We start from the raw sequence: 22,337 nt of genomic DNA, 5'->3' as shown, positions 1-22,337 counted from the left end.
TAGGTGGGTAGATGAAAGGATTCGTTTATAAATAAAGTCAAACAACATATTAAAGCATTGACTCTGAATAAAAATAATACAGAAAATTGACATTGTATTGCAGTGTATTGTGTCACTGAAATATGAAGAAAAGGGCATATAAGCAAACTTTTGTAAACTTTGATTGCACATCACCAGCTTAGGTACTACTTCACTGTACTATGAACTTTTTGGGTCTATGCATTTGCTAAGAACACAAAGGAGGATACACACGATAAATACTTCAAGAAAGGCTAAAAGAAAGCCACATCAATGGCAGAAGGATTGGACGGGATCCCAGTTTTGAAGAGATTACAGGAGTCCTGGTGACGCTGTAAACCTCTCCTAAGTGGAAGTTTCAAACAATATGAAAGTGATCATACCAAGGAATATAGCCTAAAACTACATGTCGTACTATCCAAGCCATTCATTGCAGGGCAGGAGGGAATCATATCAGACAGAGCAGTTAAGCATTGGGAGAGAGGTAATGGAGGTAATTGAGGCACCATCACCAGAACTATTCAATAATAGATTAGGTAAGTAGTAGGAATAATGTAGGGGAATATCCTGTATGATGCAGGGAGTTGAACTAAATCACCCAGGAGGAGAATAATTGCAATTATAGATCTGTTCCACCACCACTAGAAAATGGTGGTGCCAGGTGCAAGTATTAATTTTATTAAAAACTGAACTGGAATGTACATACTCTCAAACAAAGCCAAAAGCAATATATATTCTAGTTAGGAATAAGACTCAACCCCATTTTGCAAACCTATCTATTACTGTGTTAATATTAATTTTTGCAAATTTGATGTTGTGTGACACTGGAAAAAGACTTGACCTACAAAGTGTTGAAGATAAGCCTCTGCTCCTTCATTTCATTCATATTCGGAAAGCGTTGTGTTCGATTTGTGAATCTGACATTTCACTATGATTTCTTGCATGTTCATAAAAAAGACCTTGGAATAATCTGAGCATATAAAACAATCTTAGAATATAAACAGTATATTCCTCAGGGCTGTGTAGCAGAAAGCAAAAACAGCAGTGGAAAATTAGCACTCATAGCCTTTCACAACATGCAAGAGCTTTTTTCTTTAGCCATTTCTAAGACCCTGATATATGACTCATCTCAGGTCTTGCCTTCAGTGATGTAATGGTTTTCCTACTATTTTCATTGAAAGGAGCACTCTTTCCAAAAAAGACGATCAAAAGACACTCTTTCCAAGCCACTTGACTTTGGTATCATATGCCCATGGGTTTGCTAGATGTGTTACTCATTTTCCAAGCAGATCTGTGAGGGTTAGAGTAATCTAATCAAGTGTGACAATAGCGCTTTGCCAAAACACGGCTTCAGAGTGAAAAGCCATATGTTTAAAAATGCATGTCTTTCAGAAGTTCCCAGAGCCTCTCCCCAAACTACTTTCACTTACAATGTTTCTTGGTGTTTGCTTACAGTAATCCCTGGCCAGACTCAACGGTAAAAGGCACCTTTAGTTCATGAAGTGCAGTCCCCTGCTACTACTGTCACCACCCTAAGTAGCCCCTTTTGTAATATGAAGTCAGTGAATTCAACAGAAAACATGAGAATTCATTGATCCTGGCATCTGACCCAGGGCAAAAGATTATACAATAAAGGGACAAATAGACATATTAGGGACATTTCCCCATTGATTTGGACCAAAGTCCAATGACATGGCAAAGGGGACTGATGCCCTAACTGTATCAGCCATCTGCTACTTCTGATAGCAATGCTTATAGATTCTCTCTCTCCTGAAACATGCAAATGACTGAGATCAAGTTTCTTTATTGGGAGATTTCATTAAATGTGGCTTTTGTCTTAATAATAAGTTGTTAGCCTTAATAGTCATTTTCAAGCTATTTTGCATTTCTGAATCAGAAATCCTCTTTTCAAGAAAACAGTTATTCTTTTTGAATAAAAGTAATCTAGCGAAACACCATGGAAACATTAGGAAACAGTTGTTGCTTGATATGGTTTTCGTTCTGTGAGCTCCTTATTCTGAATATATAACTTTATTTTCCATGTACTTTTTCAAAGATTTCATGATGCAATCTGTAAGTTCACAGTGCTAAGCATACTTCTTCATTAATTTTAATTTATCTGCTATCTTTTCATCTATTTTACCTGGATCCCAATTTTACAATTTTTACTACATGGTTATTAAAAGCTTGTTGACACAAGGATATACAAACTAGTGCTGTTAATCCATTAAAAAGTCAGGTTTAGGAGTCTGGGGAAGCAGACACATATGTGAAGTAATTATCTAATAATGGAAATTGAATGCAGATATTTAGTTACAAATCCACAAATTACAGGCCCTTTTAAAAACACATGCGCATCCTACCACATAACATTTCCTACAGAGTAATTAGAATTCTTTGCATCTATAATTTCACATTAATGACTCTCTAAGCAAAACTGAAATTACACAGTAATGTGCCATAACAGCTCCAGAATGGTTCACTTGCGTTGTACAAAACGGCAGAGAGATAGTTATGTCACTGCATGCATCAGAGAAGTTGTCAAACAATCCTACATGTACAAAACGTTAGAGTCTGCTATAAATAAATCTTTTTTAACTATTTAACATTTTTCAGTGTTCCATTATGGGCTAAAACACATACAAATACATCTGAAAATACATGAGTATCAGTTATTTACTCAGCTGCTAACTAGGAATCAGTGTAAAGATGTAGATCTCAGTCTGCATGAAAGAACATGAGGATGTTCAGATCTTTATCTGTTCACACAAAGGATTCTCTACAACTCAGTGACAGACAGTGAAAGATTCAGTAGATACTGCAACCCTAAGGAAAGAATAAAAGGCATTTGTCCATGGGTCCCAGCTATTTATTTGCAAAATAGGTCTAAAATTGTTGGTTATTTACAAAAATGAGAAACAAGGAATGTTTCTGTTCCCAGGAGTAACCTAAGGAAGTAGATATTTCATAGTGAGTATAGCCTCTGCATAGGTATATTGATCTACATCTCCCAGAGGTCTGAAACTCAGAGAACTATGGTTAAGCGGTAGCCAAATCTCCTTTCCAATTCGAGTATTGGTGTTACTTTAGAAAGACAATTTAACTGCATATAGGGATTGGTTTTTAGTAAAATATTCCATTCATGATGCTCAGAAAGAACTAGAGTTTATACCAGACTTTCCAGTTGTGCTGGCTGTGTGTGTAGCTTTGCTTTTCTCATTGGTGTTCACAAATTAAACTGAAATGCTCCTAGAGAAAATCTGCAGGCTGAGCAGAGTTTCTTGTGGCTGCCCTATAGCCGGCTGTTAAAAGAAATGGAGAGCTGGATCCGTCAGATTTGGGAAGAAGAGCTAGGATGAAAGCCTATCCGAATTCAATAAAGTGCTGATTTTCATCAATTGCTAGGACGCCATCCCTACTTGAGAAGAGTCATCATGTTGGTTTAATAACTTAAATCCGGGTTAGAAGAAGACCATGAAGAACTTCCCCAGCCTTTCTGTCATATGGATACATCCTTTATAAAGGTCATACTTCTGACCTCTGTAAATCTGAGTGTGAAATTAATGACAAAAACAGAACTGTGGGAAAGTATCTGTTGCTTAATAAGGTGTCATTTCTTCCTGTATAACGATTCACAAAAGAAATTATGAACAAGCTTTGAGCAAACTAGGGCGGCTTCTGCTCTGATCAGATCAACTCAGACATCACTGTCCCAAAGGACACATATGACTGCCACAGACTGTGGAGAACCAAAATCCAGATGTGGGTCTGTGCAACAAAGTCTTTACACAAAGCTTTGCCACTGCCTTTGTCCTCAAGCCCACCCATCCGCTCTGGTTTGACACAACACCCAATCATCCTGGTAGACTCATGATTTGTACCTGATATACTGGGTTGCTAGCTCCAGATATGGCTCTTAACTTTCTGACCACATACCTGCTTGTAAGAGCAGCCTCCCTTGTCCACTAGGTCCTAAAGGGCTCACAGATGGGCACAAAATCTTACTTGAAGATCTGTTACCCACTGCCATGCTCTGGCCCTCTAAAGCCCCTTCAGGCATGTCTGCATCTTCCTCTCCTGCTTTGTACCTTCTAGCTTACAGGGTTTTCTATCCTGCAGACTTTTTCTGCTTGTATATTCTTAATTGCCTTTTGTGCAAAATAACTTGATTTAGATTATCTAGCCTGGAATGTTGTGCTGTTTCACACTGGACATTCCTTTATGTTTCATTTTTCTTGGAATGTCTGGTAATGTTTTCTGGTGTCTGTTGGATTTTATATGAAGACCAGTAGCAGTGTAATTGATCTGTTGAAAGCAGAAAAGAGACAAGTATGATTGTCCCCTCTGTGCACTGATTATATTGCAATCATCATTTCCCGTTCCAGAACACCCTTTCTTCTCTGGAGTTAAATTCTTCTCTGAAACATAAGACTTCCTGTGTTTGGGAGCAGAGCATTTCCCAGAGCAACACAGAATGGGACACCAGATAAATATTCCTGTTACTGTACTGTTTGGCGGCCTTTATTGTTAGTAATAGACAGATCCCAGGTTTTTATTTTAAGCAATTTATGAATGATCTTTAAAGTGACAGATGAACTGGTTGGCAATGACATCTCATGATGTAAGAGTGTATTCAACAACAGTGTTGAGGCAAATGTAGGTGCATGGAGCAATGAGTTTCACCCTTTTACAAACCTCTCCAGTAAATTCTTATCTCATTTTTTTCAATATGGTTACTGTTTCCCATCATGAGGACATTGCCACTTCACATACTTTAAAAAGGAAAAGATCTCAAGGACTCAGTCTGACAAATTCAGCTCTAAATCAGACATATTCTAGAGGTCACATCTTTGCCTTCTAACCACATGTTTGTAAGGGAAAGCAGAATCAGGCCCAGCCCATGTTTAACCTGCAAAATAAGCCCATTGCATGCATTCACACGAAGAGGTAGAGAAGAGAGACTACTGGCTTTCAAGAAAAAAGTGCAGTTGGACCTCTGCTGTGCAGAAGGTGAGTAGAAAGCATTTTTACTGTGTCTCCCTCCAAACTTATTTTCTCTTGTTCATGACTTTTTTGGGTGATCAACATTGTGCCTTTTCCATGATGCTGAGATGAATTCCTCTTTTCCTTAAATCTGATTAATCTTACCTAGGTTCAAGTGACTCTCCCCTGAGAGATAAGGCTGTGACTCTTCTTTCTTTGCCTAATTCCAGTAATATAAATCTGTGGTGGCTTCCTTGCAGAACATGAAAGATTACCACATTTTGGGGTAATGCTGCAAGCCTTCCTTTAGGCAGATGAAGCCCTACTTCTGCTTATGAACATACAAAAGCTGTAGTAAATTCAATTATTTCCTTAAAAGGAAAGGAAAGACAAGCTACCATTTCAGGTTAAGCAAATAAGAAAGAAAAACTGAGCAAATCCAGGAGCAGAGGAGAAGAAGCAGGAGAATTTCTGTACTCTATATCAATCCCTGGCAAGGCCGAAGAGCTATGCCAAGTAACTTTTCTCTATATAGTCCATACTTTACCTTCCCTCACCTTGTGGAGGCAAGCACCAGCCTGATTAGGAGCAGGAGTCCAAATAGAGGAGTTGACAAGAAGAGGTAGCTCAACATCCTTGTGCTTATCCATAAATATGTTTATGTACACAGTGATTAGAAAAGAACAAAACAAAACAGTAGCAAGTGCCTGGTTCAGCCTCCTGATCAGGAGACTCCAGGAAGAAACCAGTCCTAGGGAAGTTCTGCAAAACTTTCCAGCAAAGCAGACAAGTGAGAAGGTTTGCTTTCCAGCAGAAATAATTGGATCTTCTAATTCTCGTCTTTCTCTTGAACAAGAAAAGCTGCCACATGCAGCAATGTTATTGATCATCCTAATCCCAGGGAATTTTACATCACAGGTGAGATGAAAATCAAGTTTCCTGGAGCTGCTGCACTGAGGATCAGCCATGTGGGGCTTTTGCAAAGAGGTGGAGGAGAGAGAGATGAGGTGGCTTTTGCAAGCCCTTGTATCATACTGTTTCATGAGCAATGCATTTATGTATGTATCCAATGCATTTATGTATGTATCCAACTGCTTTTCAAATACATTTTCTTGTTGAGAAAGATTGTGTTTGATTATGATCTTTCTTTTGGAAGGTTCAGGGGTCAGGTCTTAGCCATATCTTTCTTTTCTCTTCATTTTATGGAGTATTCTGGGGCAGCCTGTCATTACATATGTGCCATGCCTAACACAAGGGATCTCCCAGCACAGGTAGGGCCTCTAGATATTCTTCTAATAATAAAAAAAAATAATAAAAAATAAAAAAAACCACAACCAAGAAAAACACCAAACTGCAGCACTGTATATGAGCTTTTAATAGAGAATGCCTTCGATATGGAAGCACAACGTGTCTTCCACCTGCTTCTCACCCAGCTGCACTATCTCTTTTCATCGTGTCAAAACTTAACAGCACGTTCTTAAATCTCAGTTCCAGCAACTAATCAGTCATAGCACTGTTTGGGTTTTGGATTGGGCGTTGTTTGTTGTTATTATTTTTACTTCTCAAACTGTTTGCAAGCTCTTACAGAGGGTTTTTTGTTTAGTTTAGTTGCAGCTTGTTTTGGTTTTTAAAGTATCCCATCAATAGGTTAGCCAGTACTAATCTCCTGCTGTATGGTGGCTGGTAGCGATCTCTCGTAGTAAGGAGTGATTTATAATTGCAAATGCAGCTGTTTAAAACTCTAAAAGAAACGTCAGAAATATTCGGTGTGATCAGCATTGACTGCTCAGCTGGGAATCCTGATACATTGTGAACTTGGTTTTCTTCAGAGAAAGCCACCTTGCCGCCGGCTGTGTTACACCGACTAGGAAGTTTGGTTAATAGTTTTGGCCAATGATCTCGAAACCAACAGTTCTATCTTGATGGTGAACGAATACTTCGGGATGGTTATTTCCTTTCCCCAGCTCCCCAGGTGTGCCAGGCGCTCATCGAAGGCAACATTAACCCCAAGGACCAGGACCGTGGCTGGGGCGCGGGTGAGCAGCAAGCTGCCGACCCGGACCCCGCACCGGAGCTGCGGCACGCAGGGCATGTCCTGCTGCTGGTTTTATGCTAAAATAACTCTCCTTGGTTTCTGGGTCTGTCTTTTCCTTCAGTTGCCTCTACAATTCCAGAAACAATTCTATAAAACAGAGAGAAGAATAAGACTGGAAATAGTTTGATAATTGCGATGAAAAAAGTAGATTAATTGCTGAATAGCGACTTTTTATATACTTATCTTTCACAACGCAGACATCTGATGCTGCAGTTATGTGGAAGGGTAGTTTTAGATGAATTTAGTTCCGTGTCCTAAGGAAATGGACCTTAGCGCGTAGCTGCTGCATCTAATCAAACTTCCATTGGTAAGGGTTTGGAAAAAGCCGGATTTGCCCATATCGGTATTGATTAATCTCGTGGCAGTAATCAGGGAAGGGTGTATGGACGTTGGAAATATTAGAAATAGCAACCAAAGGCAGGTTCCCATATAGATGATCAATTATAAAAAACAGGCAAACGCGAACAATTGGGAATCGGGTCATCGTCGCTTATATGCGTCTCCAATGTTTGTAGCCACGGAGCAACTCGTGGACTCAGAGGATCTGAATTTAACTATCACCATAAAGTCAGATCAGAAAAGAAGGGTCGGTGGCGCGACCCAAACCGTTAATTCGCCTCCTGCATCTTCCCGGGACCTGCAGTTTGGGGAAACCAGAGCTGCGAAGCGCAGCCGGCGGGTCCCCCTCGCTCCGTCGCACCGCCCCTGCAGCCGCCTCGGCAGCGTTTATCCTTGTCCGGAGCGAGGTGCGTCCCGTGGGACCCCTCTTGCTCCTTGACACTGATTCGAGACCGATTAAAAAGCGAAAGGCGAGGTCAAACGACGCTCCCAGATCATCGCAACCGTGAGAAAACTCCAGGCAGCCTCTGCCAGCCGCTTCCCAGCGCTCGGCAGGCGCAGGGACCGCCCCGGCCCCGCTCCCCAGCCCGCAGCCGCAGCCGCAGCGCTTTCCCCGGCCGCGCAGCGCTCGGCGGAGGCGGCTTGTGAGCCGCGGGGCTACCGCTTGCCCGCTCCCCCCGGCGGGCCGGCCCACGCCCCTGCCCGCAGGGTCGCTGCCCGCCCCTGCCCATCGCCCACGGGAAGGCAAACGGCAGAAGAGCACGTCAAGGAAAGCAAACCGCTTCTCATCCAGCCGCATCGCCTATCGCTTTTGTTCCCACTGGGAAAGTCGAGAAGCTGCCCGTTTTCGCACCCACGGGGGAATTTCGTAATGCCATGATTGTGTTTTTAACCTTTATTTTTAAACTAAAAACCGTCGATGCACTCTAGGAAATACCTTTCGTTTGATACTGCCTAGTAGTAACCGTAGTGAAAAGGCATGCATGTCACCTTCTGAATAGGTTTATTTCCAACCTTTGAGTATAAAGCGTGTGGAACTTGGAAATCAGAGGACGACAAAAGCGTTTGGAAATCCGGGAGAGCGCGGGTTGGGAGGCAACCAAAAAAGAAATTTGGAAAAAAAAAAAAAAGAAAGAAAAGAAAGAAAGAAAAAAACAACACTTCTTTACTCTAGGATCTAGCAGATAAAATTGTCCCACGAGATTTCGGGGGGCGGGGTTAGCACAAGAAGTATGAGAGACAGCTTGTCTTGTTCTGCAAAAACATCAGACGAGCCGCATTTTGAGAACCAGTTAGCACAAAAAGTGTGAGAGAGCTCGGGTATTTTTCGGGAGAGACAAAAAAAAAAAAATAGTAGTCAGAGAAGCCACCGTTTAAGAACCAGATCTGAGGAAAGGTGTCTACATTTCGATAGTGTCAAAGATGGGGAAAGGGTAATCTGAGGGACACTAGAGGTGGAGCGTTTGAGACAGAGGAGCGCATCGCGGCCTTCGCTTTTAGCAAGCTCTATTGAAAGGGACTCGGATCACCGTACCGCGACGGCCACGGCGCTGGGGCAGACGCGGGGACACAGTCCCTGTGGGTTGAGGCAGAGCATCGGCTCCCCCTGAAATACGGGCACGGGATAATTTGGAGAGAGGGAGGCAGAACACATCCCCGTTTCTTTGGTGGCTTCCTGTTATTTCCTCGGTCCTGACCAGAGAAAAAGCGCTGCAAGAGCGAGGGCGGGCTGGCAGCGCCATTTCGAGCTTTAACAACGTGTCGGCGGCCCACGGACACGCGTGGAGGGAGCCCGGGCGGCCCCTTCGTGGGCCGGGGGGCGGCTGCCGCCGGCCGTGGAGAAGGTGGACACCCCACCGACACGGCGGGGGCATAAATAACATCGGGGCAGCCCCCGGCGAGAGGAAGGTCGGGGGCCGGGGGGAGAGGCTATACGTCCCCGTCCACCAGGCTGAAGTGTTTGCCCGGCCCGGGGAGGCAGAGGTAGGGGATGGCGCTGCCCGGGTAGAGCAGGGGGAAGGGCAGCGGCAGCAAGCAGCGGCTGAGCAGGGTGCTGTCCTTGTAAAGGGCCGGGAAGGCGAGAGCCGCCGCGGCGGGGGGCGGCGGCGGCTCCCCGGGGGGCTCCGCCGGCCCCGGGCCCTCGGGCTCCGTCGACATCTGTCTCTTGAGCTTGTTGCGGCGGTTCTGGAACCAGATCTTCACCTGGGTCTCGGTGAGGTGCAGCGCGGCGGCCAGCCCGGCCCGCTCGGCGCTGCTCAGGTAGCGCTTCACGTCAAAGGTGGACTCCAGCTGGAAGACCTGGCTCTTGGAGAAGATGGTCCTCGTTTTCTTCCTGCCGCCCGCCGCCGGCGACCTGCCGCTTTCCCCGCCGCAGCCCCCGGCCTCCCGCGGCGGCGGCTGCCGGGTGCCGCGCAGCCCCTCGGCGGGGAGCGGGGAGCCCGCGCCGCCTCCGCCGCTCTCGGGCTCCGTGCGGAAGCCACGGCTCGTCCCCTCGGCCCGGAGCCGGCGGGGCGCGCTGCCTGCAGGGGCAAAGCACAGCATCAGCCCCCCGCCGCCGCCCGCGCCCCCGCCCCGCATGCACGCACGGCCCGGCGAAGCGCTGGGGAGAGGGGCCGAAGCCGGGGAGGGAGGGGGGCTAGAATGGGGAGGGAGTTGCCGAGAGCTGGCCACGGCCCCCCCACCCTCCAGAGGGGAAAAGAAGGGTGAGCAGCTTCCAATAAGAATCTAAGGGAATGCCTCTGCCAGCTGTATGACAGAGAAGCCAGGGGCTCCTGGACACGCACAAACTGCCACGGAGGCCTGGAGGAGGGTAAAACACCCTGGAAAATCCCCTGGAAGCAGGTTGGTGCGTGTGCGTGTGCCGGTGGCAGTTGCTCCCGCCCGGCCGCGGAGCCTCGGTCCCTCCTCCGGCTGCGTGAGCGGCGCGGCTGCGTGCGCCTGTGGGCAAGTGTGCTTGGCTGCGTGTGCGTGACTGCGTGTGCGTGTGAGTGTCTGCGTGTGTGCGGGCCCGGCCCGGCGGCGCTGGGGGGGCCGGGGCAGACCCCCGCCGGGGGCCGGGCCGGGGCCGCTGTCTGGGTGGGGGCCGGGTTGCGACCCGACGTGCGAGACAGCCTGGGGCGGGCTGCCGGCTCTGTACCCGAGTTGCTGGAGCCTTTACTGGGGTCTTGCTCCGCAGGCCCCTCTTCCTCCTCCTCCTCCTCCTCCGCCTCCTCCGGCAGCGCGCCGCGGGCTCTGCCCTGCTCCCGGGGTGGACGGCGGGGGCCGGGCTGCAGGATGCTGTCGATGCTGAACGCGGGCGGCGCGGCCGGGGCCGGCGGTGGGGGTCGGCGGCCGCTCCCGAGCTGCACCATGGCGCGCCGAGCCGAGCCGAGCCGCGCCGCGCCGTGCTGCGCCGCAGGACTGACTGGGGCGGGCGGGAGGCAGCGGCAGCCGGGGCGGAGGGAAGGATGGGTCGGGGGGAGGGAGGAGGGGTCGGGGCGGCGGAGGGAGGGGATGGAGCTAGAGGGAGCCAAAGGACTGAGGACAGGGGGAGCGGTGCAGGGGAGGGAGGGACAGAGGGAGGGGAGGTGGCAGGGAAGAGAGGGAGAGAAGAAGGAAAAGGAGCAGGAGCTGGAGGGAAGCGGGGAGGAAGGGATGGGGAAGGAGGGGGGGGGGAGGGGTGCCGTGGTGCTCCTTTCCTCACTGCCGATGAGATGCGCCCCGAAAGGGTGCCCTGGGCAGCAGGGGCAAGGCAGGGCTGGCTGCCCTCCTGCCCAGGCCCTTGGCTGCCAGGCGGCAGAGGAAAGGCAGAGCCAGGCCCAGGAGAGCCCACGGGGAAGGCGAGGAGGAGGTGGGGTGGCAGGACGGAGATCTCTGAAGTGAAGAAGGATGGAGGGAGAAGACTGCAAATGAGAGCAGGGGAATGGGGCGGAGTGCAACAAGGAAAACCAGCGATGGCAGTAAGAGCAGGCAGGAGGGAAAGGGGAGGCCGGGAGCCGGCAAAACCCTTCCTGCGTGTTTGTACAGCACCTGGTACGACACCAGGCAGTCTGCTGAGGGCATTTGCTGTAGATTATCGATGCCGTTGTAAGGGGGTGAGGGGCCCTGGTGAAGAGTAATTCATACAGCCTGAGTCCCATCCCGGCGGTCCTTCTGCTGGCAGGCCCTCAGGCTGAGTGTGCAGAGTTCCCCAGGAGAGACAGGGATCCCCTTTCCTCCCGAGGAGCCCCGTGGTGTCAGGCCACCCCGAAATCCACACCCAAACCCCCAAAGCGTCTGCAGAACCCTTCTGTGGTTTTCATGATCTAAAAGTTGTATGAGATCCCGCATTTGGGACAGGAACGGTGAGAAAGTGCTGGCCAGTGTGCCTGTGTCAGTACGCCCAGGGTATGCTTTTTGGAGGATGGAGAAGTGCTCGCCTGTTCTGTGGGACTTGGGGAGGGATCGGTGTGTTTCTGTTCTATCTGGAGAACTTTGGCTTCCCACCACCTCCCAGCGCTGCAACGTCTTAAAAACCGTTTACGCTACCCCTGGGCAGGGCGTCCATCGACTTCAGAGCCGCCACCAGCTGGGGATGGCGGGGGGGAGCCCTCGCCCCCCCTGAGGCCCCCTGTAAAGCCAGGGAAATGTTTCCAACTGGATTTTAAGAGGCCTTTAGTCCGAATCTCGAGGTTTCCGCCACAAAAACTGCTGAGGGCAAGCGAGAAGCTCTTGGAAAAGAGTTGATAATAGAAGTGCTGACAGTCTCTTAAATATTGTGATGGCAGATTCCGTGAGCTAAAATCAAGGCATCTTAAGGTTTTGGGCCGTGTGAATCTTTAACGCACTGGTACTTGAGAGAGTGGGTTTCAGCTCTTTTTCTTGAAAAGTTGTTTCACTTTATAAATGCACTCAGATTTTAATGCAGCCGTCTGCTGGAGAGCTGTACATTTTCTACCAGGAGGAAAAAAAAGAAGAAAATAAAAAACCAACCTAACAAGTCCGTCTTCCATCAACACCATTATTGGCCAAATGCCCGAACTTGTTGCATTTGTCTTGCAATCTCCAGTACAAGCTGGTGGTTCTGACAGAGGGAAGTGTCCCCTCATGAGAGAGTGATAGGCCAAGGAAAAGGATGGGGAACAGAAGCAGCTGGAAAGATAAAAAGAAACTCCCTGTGAGCTGGTAAAACTTGGAGCATGGGGGACTTGGATGCCAGGTAGGTCGGTCTTTGCCCCTGCAATCCTGTCTTGGCCTCCCTTCCCGCTGTCCGTGAATGAGGCGTGTCCCAGGTGCTCACATCTGTTCTTGCTGCAAAGCAGTTCCCTTTTAGTCCCGCAAAAATCCATCTTAAAAGCAAATGCGTTGACTCAGTATGTTTTCCTAGAAGACTTTTTCTTGGAAGAAAAAGGGAAACTTGAAGAAGGCAGAAAATAAGAAGGAAAATGAAGAAGGAGACATGATGTTTATCTCCTAACTTTTTTCACTGCCCCCTCTCCCCGAACTGTCCAAGTTCAGCCCTTGGAGACCCGGCCCGGCAACACACCTCTGGGAAAGGTCTGTTTTCCTCCTTTCCCAGCCCCATTTGGTCGCTTTACAAACCCGATATTTCCCCTGACAAACTGTGCAGTGAGGGAGCACGCTACCGTACCGGATCTCTCCAGCCGCTGGGGCAGGCTGAAATCAATCCACTGGCCACAAGAGGATGGGGGGCCTCCGGGGTCCCCCCTACAGCGAATCCTACAAGCCAGATCCGTTGACGGCTCCTCACGCCCTCTGCCAGGGTCCCCCTTAGCTTCAGGGGGGAGTAAAGACTTGGCTTCGCATGTGAACAGCAGAGCGTACCCTGCCAAGCCCAACCACCCGCCCGCAAAGTGTACCTCCACAGAGGGAGCGCTCTGCGGCGGGGAGGGTCCCGCTCCAAGCCCCCAGCAAACCCTTCCGAGCCCCGGCCCGTCCGCGTTCGGCCCGGAGCTGATGGGGCTGTCGGTGCCCGAGGGCGAGAGACTTTGCCAGAAGTCTGAGCCTTTTCCGAGTGACTGGCTCCTGGGGCGCGGGCAGCGCAGCCCCGGCAGAGGCTTGGCTGAGAGCGGCCGCGGGGCAGCGGGGCTTCGGCCGGAGTCTCCGCTTTCTGCGAGACTCAGCTGCCAGGGGCTGAGCCAGCAAAGGGGGTCTCGCTGCCCAAGGGCTGTCCCCCGCAGCACTGCTCCGCATCGCGATTCATTCCCCAGGCTCCGAAAGGCCTTCGGACAAGGTGCTTAATCACTCGGTTTAAGAGCAACAATTTTCCTTACAATAGGTACAGGTTTCCCGACATTGATACTTTCGAATTCCGCGTTTCATTCGTATTTTATGTGGGAGGAACCTTGTCGTCTGGGACGTGTCGTGACAGGGAGGCCGGTAACACACAGCAGCAGCGCAGGAAGAGCGAACCTTTTTCTTTGAGTAATATATTCCTGTATCAGAAGCTAACAGAAACCTTTCACCTGGGCAAGCTTTTCACCAGAAATCACCCGGCACACTTCTATTTCCATTTTAGCTCGGAGTGCAAAAAGTCTCCTACTCTAAATCTAAATCCGATGGAAATGAAATCTGATTAGATCCTACAGAAACGCCAGAGTCCGATTTGGGTTATGGAATCGGGCTTGGCTTACCCCCCGCTGTACTCCAGGCCCCCTCCGGGTTTGACGTCCCCTCGCAAATAAGACCCGGGTAGTGCGGGCACACCGGCACCGTGCAGCCGTCTCCAAGCCTCCCCCGCCGCCCTCCCGGGACGCAGCCGGGGCCAGCGGGTCCAAAACACAAGCGCTGCCTGAAAGGTTTATGGAACTAACCTGGCGGCGTCGGCCACCTTAGCGCTGCAGGTCCCTACAATAAACTCGATTTTGCGGTTGAGCAGTAGCTGGGTATAAACTGCCGATTGCGTTGCGGTGTCCCCCTTCCCCGGTGGGGTGCCGCCGCCCCCGGGTGCAGGCAGTGGTGCGGAGCAGTGGGGACATCCCTCGCCTGCGCCGGGGGTCTCGAGATGGGAGGGGAGAGCAAATGGCTTGACTGGCTGGAAAGCAACTCTCCCTGGGGTCCCACAGGAAGGCTGCTACCAATGTCACACACAAACAGGCTTCTCGGGGAAGCGGAGCGCGCTAAGCCAGCTCCTTCCACCCAGAGGTGCGGGACGCAGGCGGGTCGGGCCGCGGGGAACCCCGGGGCAGAGCATCCCTTTTCAAAACCTTCTGCTTTCCTCTAAGGTCAGTTCAAAGTCCTCAGATAAATCGCCTTCCTGCAACCTCTGCACTTGATACTCAAAATCGAGAAGGGATTTCCGAATAAAGCTAGTAATTCTCGGCTGCTCAGTAGACTGGAATTGCTAAAGAGAGAAGAGAGGGAAGGGAAGGGAAGGGAAGGGAAGGGAAGGGAAGGGAAGGGAAGGGAAGGGAAGGGAAGGGAAGGGAAGGGAAGGGAAGGGAAGGGAAGGGAAGGGAAGGGAAGGGAAGGGAAGGGAAGGGAAGGGAAGGGAAGGGAAGGGAAGGGAAGGGAAGGGAAGGGAAGGGAAGGGAAGGGAAGGGAAGGGAAGGGAAGGGAAGGGAAGGGAAAAGAGGAGAGGAGAGACGGACGAGAAAAAAAAGAAAAGAAAAGAAAAGAAAAGAAAAGAAAAGAAAAGAAAAGAAAAGAAAAGAAAAGAAAAGAAAAGAAAAGAAAAGAAAAGAAAAGAAAAGAAAAGAAAAGAAAAGAAAAGAAAAGAAAAGAAAAGAAAAGAAAAGAAAAGAAAAGAAAAGAAAAGAAAAGAAAAGAAAAGAAAAGAAAAGAAAAGAGAGAAAAAAGTTTTAAATTTTAGACACATATCTAGGTTTCCATGAATATCTATTTAAATAGACGTTCATGTATCTCACTACATAGAAATTAAAATGTAGGAAGCATTAAGAAATTCTCCATAAAGTGATACTCATCGGGAATGGAACGGGAAATGTAAGAAAATTGCCTGGATCAGGTCTGAGGCTGCGAGCACTAAATGCTGCGAGTCCGCCGAGGTCTGGAGCGAGCCTCCCGCCAATCGATGGTGGGAGCGGGGCGAGCATCCCGCCCGGCCGGCACGTTCACAGCGGGCAGAGACAGACTATTCCAAGATAATGCAGTATAAAAGAAAGGAAAAAAAATATCGATCTAATTATATTGTTCAACACTGGAGCCAGCGCGCACCTATGAGATTTATCAAGTATTGATTTGCATGAATATTTTAGACCGATGCCTACGAGAAAAGTTATAGGCCATCTTAAGCCGGTGAGCAATGTACCATTTGCAAAGTAGCCATTTAACAAGGTGCTTTTCAGCATATCGATCGTTTTCATTTAAAGTGTAATTAATAATAACATCTTATGACAGCTACACCAGGAATTTATTTCAGAAGGTCAGTTCAGATCTTATTTTCGTTTGCTTTGCTTAAAATAAAAAATAAATCTTTTCGCTAATTATTTTTATTAGCGTCCAATAAACACAAGTTATTTTTATGAGTAGTCTGGCAAGGCTTTCCTTTGCCTCGCCTCTGGAGTGCCATCTAGCTAAGCTGTTGTAGCAACATTCATTAAATAAATGTCAACAGACAAGGATTTATGCTGCATAATAATATTACAGCTGTAGTATAACTGCATTTATTTTAAAGCTATTCTGAGGTTGCTTTGATCTATAAAGCAACAACGTATGTCTCTAAATGTCGCAAACAGTCTTTGCGAAACTACTTTGAGTTTAACAGTCCTCCAACACTACATTCTGTTTGCAGAAGCACAAAGCGTGACTCTTACCGCTTTGATTTGCTCAACAAAAAATACACACAGGGAAGAAAACTGCGACGAACCCGCTGTCCTGATCTAAAGGGTGGGCCTGGGGGTTTTGTTTTGTTTTGTTTGTTTGTTTGTTTGTGTTTTTTCCTGTTTGGAAATCTTCAAGGCATATACATCAGGGACTATGCCTTCTGCTAGCTGTTTCTCTGCACCCTGCAGAAATGTCTTGCCACCAGGTACAATGAAAAGCGTCGTTTTAAAAGCTACGAGGTAAAGAAACCTGAGGTTATGTATATATTCCTACTTTCAGCACATACTTTTAATAAGCTACTGTAAAGCACTTTCTGCATGTACAGAATAAGGCATAAGTAAGCACTTTTTCTTGGATGAATTCACGTCTTGCACCTTTTAATATTTTACTATGATCATAAGTTACAAATACAGTGTATGAAAAAAAATCTGTTTATTGATATAATCAGAACGTCTTTAAAAAACAAACTAATGTCAAAACACATATTAAAAATCCAATTGATCATTTAGCCCTGCCAGTTCCTTAACTTCAAGAAAAGAATATTTAGTAGAATCAGAAGTATAATAATCTCATATGTTACTCCAAAGAAAAGGCATGTGGAGAGTGGCAGGCGTGTTAAGTTTCGCGTTGGATTACAATCTACTCTGATATGATTGTAGTGAATCAGGATTTTACTCCAGTAGGTAACACTGGGAGATCTGGGGAGCTGGAAGTGGTGGGGGAAAACGATCTGGCCGCTTTCTTCCAGGGGTAGCCAGGCTCTGAACGGTATCAAACCAAGTGGTTGCGCCCCTCGGAAGAAACATCGTCCGAAGTCCCCTCCTCTGCCCATGAAAAAGCTGGAGTCCACCCCAGCCGCTCCCCCCGCGGCCGGCGGCTCCCGTCCAGGGTACCGGTACCCCCAGCCCCGCCGCCTCCCGGTCCTCCTTACACTGCTCGGGGACCAAGTTTCAGAAGTTTTCGCCCCAAATTCGGGTGCTTGACGGATATGCAAAGCAAACAGCTGGCGAAGATCTCCCGGAGTGAGACGAGGGATTTCAGAGCAGTTGGGGGAAAAAAAAAACCCCAAACAAAACCCAAAAAAAAACCACCCACAAAAACAACCAAAAAACAACAGCTTCCAGAATCGGGGCTCAAGTCGAAACGAGCACCCCGGTAAGTTAGCACTTTTCTCAGGAACCCAGGATAGATATATATTTAATTCATTCTCGAGTGGTTTTGAGGCTTTCAGCGTCCCGACTTCAACTGCGCAGGCTGATGCCCAGAGCCGTGTTTCAGGCCAAAGCGGGGAGGAAAAAAAAAAAAAAAGAAAAAAAAAAGGAGAAAAAAAAAAAAAGCTGTGGAGAGGTTATAATCCGCCCCTGACCCTTCTTCTCAGGTTTCGTATCAAAACTGAAGCTCCGCCGCATCTCGCCGATCGATTTCATAACAAGGAACTGTGCGATCGCTCCAAATATAATGTAAAGCGTAGGCAATAGTAAGAAGTAGATGGCTCTTCCTTCACTAGAGACAGGTCCGCATGCACATACCCCAACAGATCCAGGACCCAGCTTTCCCCGCGGGGACACCGAGTGCTCCAAGCTGGTCGGTTCAATTACATCTGATTATGCCCTAAAACATACGATCAAAGCTTGACCTTCCACCATGACTGAGTTTTATAAGGCCATTTCCCCCTTAGTATTCGAAAAAAGAAATTCAAACCTTAGAAACAATGATTGACCCGATATTCATTTTAGCAGTGGGTAGAGAGGGGGAAACAGTTATTAAAGAAAATAGCTTGGCATGCATAATACGTCATATAATATCACATTACAGGTTACCTTGCATAACTAGCCATACAGCTCCTCAGTCTGTCCCCATGTGATTATTTTTCTTTCCTTCCTTTTTAATTGCCAGTGCGAACTTTTAATCTATCACCTTTACTGGTCCCGTAAGAGACGGACAAGCCGAGGTGCGTTTTCCTCAGCCGCTTCAGGAGACCGAAGTAAGTGGCAAACCCATTGGTAAAACACAGTATGTTGAATTTTATATATATATATATAATTTTAAAAAAAAAAAACCACACTTGTATTTTTGCTGATAGTTTGCCAGGGAAATAAAACGAAACCAAAGAAACCAAATCCTCACAGCTCGAACTTCGGGGGGGCGAATTCATTCCAACAATTTGCCTTCCAGTTGTTTCAAATCACAAAGCCTGCACCGAGAAGGATCAGGGAGCATCAGCACATGCTTGGGTATCGATCGTATGAAAATGGGAGTAACGGGGGATGGGGGGGTTGAAGGGGGATGTGGGGGGAATCTGTACGAATTAAGTGGCTAAAACAAAGGGCCCTGGAGAAGCTGCTGGAGGCGACGGTCCGCAGGGTGCCCCGCTCTGCACGGAACGCAGCCGGGGCAGCGGGGAAGATGAAGGATTTCCCCAGCAGGGACGCGGGCCCGGGGCGGCGGAGGACCCGGGGAATGGCCCTTGGCCGCGGCGGGGGCCCCCAGGCTTCGCCGTCCGTGGGGCGGGGGCTGCGGCGCTGGGGGGCGCCCCGGGCCCCGGCCGTTCCGTACATTCGTCTCACGCTTGGCAGCTCTGCAGGAGGGGAAAAGGGTCTGGGGGTGCCTGCTGCCCCCCGGCAAACGCTGGTCTATGTCACCCCAGGGCCGAGGGGGCAGTGAGGGCTTTGCCGCTGCCACAGGGCTGCATTTTCTTTGGATGCGCGGGGCGGGGGGGCGAGCCCCGCCAACCGGCTCCTGGCTCCCGGCTCCCGACTCCCGGCTGGGGTCCTCGTAGCCCTTTCGGTTCCCTCCGGCTACTGCGCGTCGCTCCGAGTTAACCCCAAAAGTAAGTTTATTGCACGTTTAAAAAAAAAAAAAAAAAAAAAAAAAAAAGTCCAAAAGCAGAAAATCGAGAAACGTGTAAGTTGGAAATCAAAAGTCCGGGGAGGAAGGGGGGTGGAGCTGGAAGCCGGGGGAGGGGGCGAAGGGGCCGCGGTTTCGGCACAGGTGGGCGCTCAGACGAGTCCTGTCATCTGCGATCGTAGGAACGGGAGGGAGGCGGCGGGGAAGGTGCCCAGGGGGTAGCTGACACCGCTGGAGAAGCCCACCAAGGGGGGCGACATGTGGGGCAGGGTGAAGCCCAAGGCGCTCGCCGGCGAGTTCTCGTGGTACAAAATGGGGACCCGCACTATCCTTTGGGCGGCGTGGGAGAGGTTGGCCGCCTCCAGGTCGGCCGCCAGCTGCCGCTTCCACTTGTTGCGGCGGTTCTGGAACCAGATCTTCACCTGGGTCTCGGTGAGGTGCAGCGAGGCGGCCAGCCCGGCCCGCTCCGAGCTGCTCAGGTAGCGCTTCACGTCGAAGGTGGACTCCAGCTGGAAGACCTGGCTGCGGCTGAACACCGTGCGCGTCTTCTTCTTGCGGCCGGCGGCGCGTTGCTCCGGCTCTCCCGGCTCCTCGCCGCGCTCCTCCTCCTCCTCGCGGCTGCCCGGCCCCGGCCGCCCGCCCGCCGGGCCCCGCGCCGCCGCCCGCCCGCCGCCGCCCGCCCGCTCCGCCGGCTCCTCGGGCAGCTCGGGCGAGTCCCGGTCGCTAGCTGCGGAGAGAGGCAGAGGGCTGGGAGCGGGGGCCGCTGCTCGGGGCAGCGCTGCCCCTCGCCCCGCTCGCCGGCGGGGGAAGCAACGCGGCTGCGGAGCGAGTGAGGCCGGGGCCGGGGCCGCCTGACGGGCGGGGAGCCCGGGCAAAGGCTCCCGCCGCCGCGCGGTCTCTTGCCATAGAAGCTCCCGAGTATTTGTGAGTATATACACACACGGGCACGCATATTCATGTCGAAACACAGAAGTTACATTTCACGTACATTCACATGCGCTCGCCTGCGTAAACACGCCTATAGGTGCGGATGTGCACGTGCATCTCGGTGTACGCACGTACCTAAACGCACACGTATACAATATACATATACTTTCAGCTATATGTTTCGCACACATAAATGCAAGTGTACATGTATATGTATACACACACGTATATACGCACAGAAGCATGTATATACTTTTTATATACGTATGTACACCTATGAATACGCCTGAACTTTTATTTATACACACATATATCTTTACACACAGACGCATGCACAAATATACTTACGCACATATGTACTCGCAAGTACATATGGAAGTATATTACTGTGTGTAAGGGGGTAAGTATAGTAGCGCGCGTGTGTGTATATAAGGGAGGTAAGAAACAGACATTTTGGCTTCACGTTATTCTGAACTCGATAAACCAAATGGATGGGGTCAACTACTCAAATCCCGGGACGTTGCCTCTCAGCACGTTTCCGTGGAGTTTCCAACACTGTGCTCTACATTTGCAATTCTACAGGGAAAAAAATATTTCCTACCCTTTAAAGAACAGAGGGAAAACAGAAAAGGAGGGGGGGGAAAGCGAGAAAAACGTGGCAGTTGTTTCCGGGGTCGTTCTCTGTTTCTAGGCGTACTTCTGAGAGAAATTAAAAATATTAATAAACCCATCACTGTAAAAAGAAACTCTTTGGGTTACAAATCACGCCTCTCTTCCTCATTGAGCAATCGTGAGAACTCCACGGGCTCGTATAGGATCACAGAGATGTACTGAGGGACAATATTTTTTCTATCAGGATAAAAATAACCACTGATCGCAGGCCATAAACTTTTTCAGATGTTAATCCCTGCCCCTGAACCCAGGCTTTTCCTCCAGCGCCCGTTCCGGCGGGGTTCCCGCGGAGGCAGGCCGCTGCCTGCCGCGCTGCGCGGAGCCGTGCTGCGGGAGCGGGGCAGCGGGGTCGGCTCTGCGGGCACGGGGCCGGGGCACGGGGACACCAGCCCGGCGGCTCCCCCGGCTTGCCGAACTCTCTGCCGGGCTGCTAGGGACGGGGGTCCCGGCAATCCCGCTTGCTGGGGCGTCAAAAATAGCCATAGCTCCGTCTTAAAAAAAAAAAAAAATAAAGGAGTAGGGGAGGGAAAAGGGGGAAAGAAGAAAATGCCCGAGCAAGCAAACGACCCCTGTTTACGTTCCGGGCGGCAGGAAGGAGGCTCCAGGTGCCTGACACACAGGGAGCATTTCCGGAGATTTACCCTGGGCGGCCGAAAACGGGGAGGCAGGGCGAGGGCTGCGGCCACCCCGCACATCTACTCCGCGCCTGCCCCGGGGGCGGCGGCGGGACTCGATCTGCGGTCCAGAGGGAGCAGAGGCAGCGCCCCCCCCCCCCCCCCCCCCCCCCGCTTCGACCCCCAGCCACAGCCTGGCCCGGTGATTAAGGGTAGGGAAAGGCGACTTACTGTCGGGGCTGGCGCAGCCCAGGAAGGCGGCGTGCGCTCGGCGGTACCAGCCGACGGCGGCGTCGCGGAGGGGGCAGCCCGGGGCGCCGAGGCGCAGCGGCGAGCGCGGCCCGCAGCGCGGCCCCCCGCGGCCGCCGCCGCCCGCCGCTGCCCGCCGCGCCCCGCCGCCCGCCGTGCCCTCGGTGCCCAGCAGGTCCTCGATGAAAAAGGACGAGACGCGGGCGGAGGTGGAGCCGGCGCTTTCCGTGGCTTCGTCCGGCATCGTCGGAGAGAACTGCGGGAGGGGGGATCCCGGCTCCGCCGGCGGCTGGCTCCTCGGTTCCCCGCTGCCCCGCGGCCGCCTCTTGCCTCTGCCTAGCCCCGTGGATGCTCTCCTGGTATAAAAGGGTTTTTTTCCGGAGTAATCATTTCAGATCGCGGTTTGCCATCATTTCCTGCAAGCTAGGAGGGGAGGGGGGAGGGGGAGGAGGGGAAGGGAACGGGGAAGGAAAAAAAAAAAAAAGCAACCCGACAACCCATCGGAGGCGCCAGATTCTGCGCGAAAACGATAATAACGAAATAAAAATGTCATGCGAGTTAAACGCTGGGCACGAGAGGGGGGATCCTGCGATTGGAGGAGCGCGGCGGCAAATGGGATTTCCGCAGGGGAAGCGCAGGGCGCGGAGCGCGGCGGGGCCGGGCGCTGCCGGTGCCTGGGCGTGCGTGTGCGTGTGTATGTGTGTGTGTATGTGTGTGTGCGTGTGCAGTGCGGGGTGGGTGTGCGTGTGCGTGCGCCGCCCCGGGGCTGCCACTCACGAGCTCCTTATTTAGGTCAATTAGGGAGCAAATCCCGGCGCGGGGGGGGGGGGGGA

At 50.4% G+C, this 22,337-nt stretch overlaps 2 protein-coding genes across 2 annotated transcripts; both read right to left on the bottom strand.

Annotated features, from left to right (window-relative positions):
• Positions 1 to 8,690: 8,690 nt before the first annotated feature.
• Positions 8,691 to 10,856, bottom strand: LOC121087770 (homeobox protein HMX1-like). The gene is made up of 2 exons (XM_040593143.1): positions 10,572 to 10,856; positions 8,691 to 9,954 (listed from the first exon to the last, which is right to left on the bottom strand). The coding sequence occupies exons 1-2, from the start codon at positions 10,783 to 10,785 to the stop codon at positions 9,365 to 9,367; spliced, it is 804 nt and encodes a 267-aa protein (XP_040449077.1). The 5' UTR covers positions 10,786 to 10,856; the 3' UTR covers positions 8,691 to 9,364.
• Positions 10,857 to 18,377: 7,521 nt separating this feature from the next.
• Positions 18,378 to 22,255, bottom strand: LOC121087761 (homeobox protein HMX1). Its single transcript, XM_040593132.1, has 2 exons — positions 21,487 to 22,255; positions 18,378 to 19,769 (listed from the first exon to the last, which is right to left on the bottom strand). The coding sequence occupies exons 1-2, from the start codon at positions 21,746 to 21,748 to the stop codon at positions 19,195 to 19,197; spliced, it is 837 nt and encodes a 278-aa protein (XP_040449066.1). The 5' UTR covers positions 21,749 to 22,255; the 3' UTR covers positions 18,378 to 19,194.
• Positions 22,256 to 22,337: the final 82 nt, after the last annotated feature.

This window comes from Falco naumanni, chromosome 1, assembly GCF_017639655.2.
Source record: "Falco naumanni isolate bFalNau1 chromosome 1, bFalNau1.pat, whole genome shotgun sequence".
Classification (NCBI taxonomy): domain Eukaryota; kingdom Metazoa; phylum Chordata; class Aves; order Falconiformes; family Falconidae; genus Falco; species Falco naumanni.
This window is presented reverse-complemented; position numbering and strand designations above follow the sequence as displayed.

Excerpts from the sequence above, each read along its gene's own strand:
- LOC121087770 (XM_040593143.1), bottom strand. The coding sequence starts at position 10,785 with ATGGTGCAGCTCGGGAGCGGCCGCCGACCCCCACCGCCGGCCCCGGCC. Across the intron at positions 9,955-10,571 it reads TAAAGGCTCCAGCAACTCGG|GCAGCGCGCCCCGCCGGCTC; the intron begins GTACAGAGCCGG and ends TTGCCCCTGCAG.
- LOC121087761 (XM_040593132.1), bottom strand. The coding sequence starts at position 21,748 with ATGCCGGACGAAGCCACGGAAAGCGCCGGCTCCACCTCCGCCCGCGTC. Across the intron at positions 19,770-21,486 it reads GGGCTGCGCCAGCCCCGACA|CTAGCGACCGGGACTCGCCC; the intron begins GTAAGTCGCCTT and ends CTCTCTCCGCAG.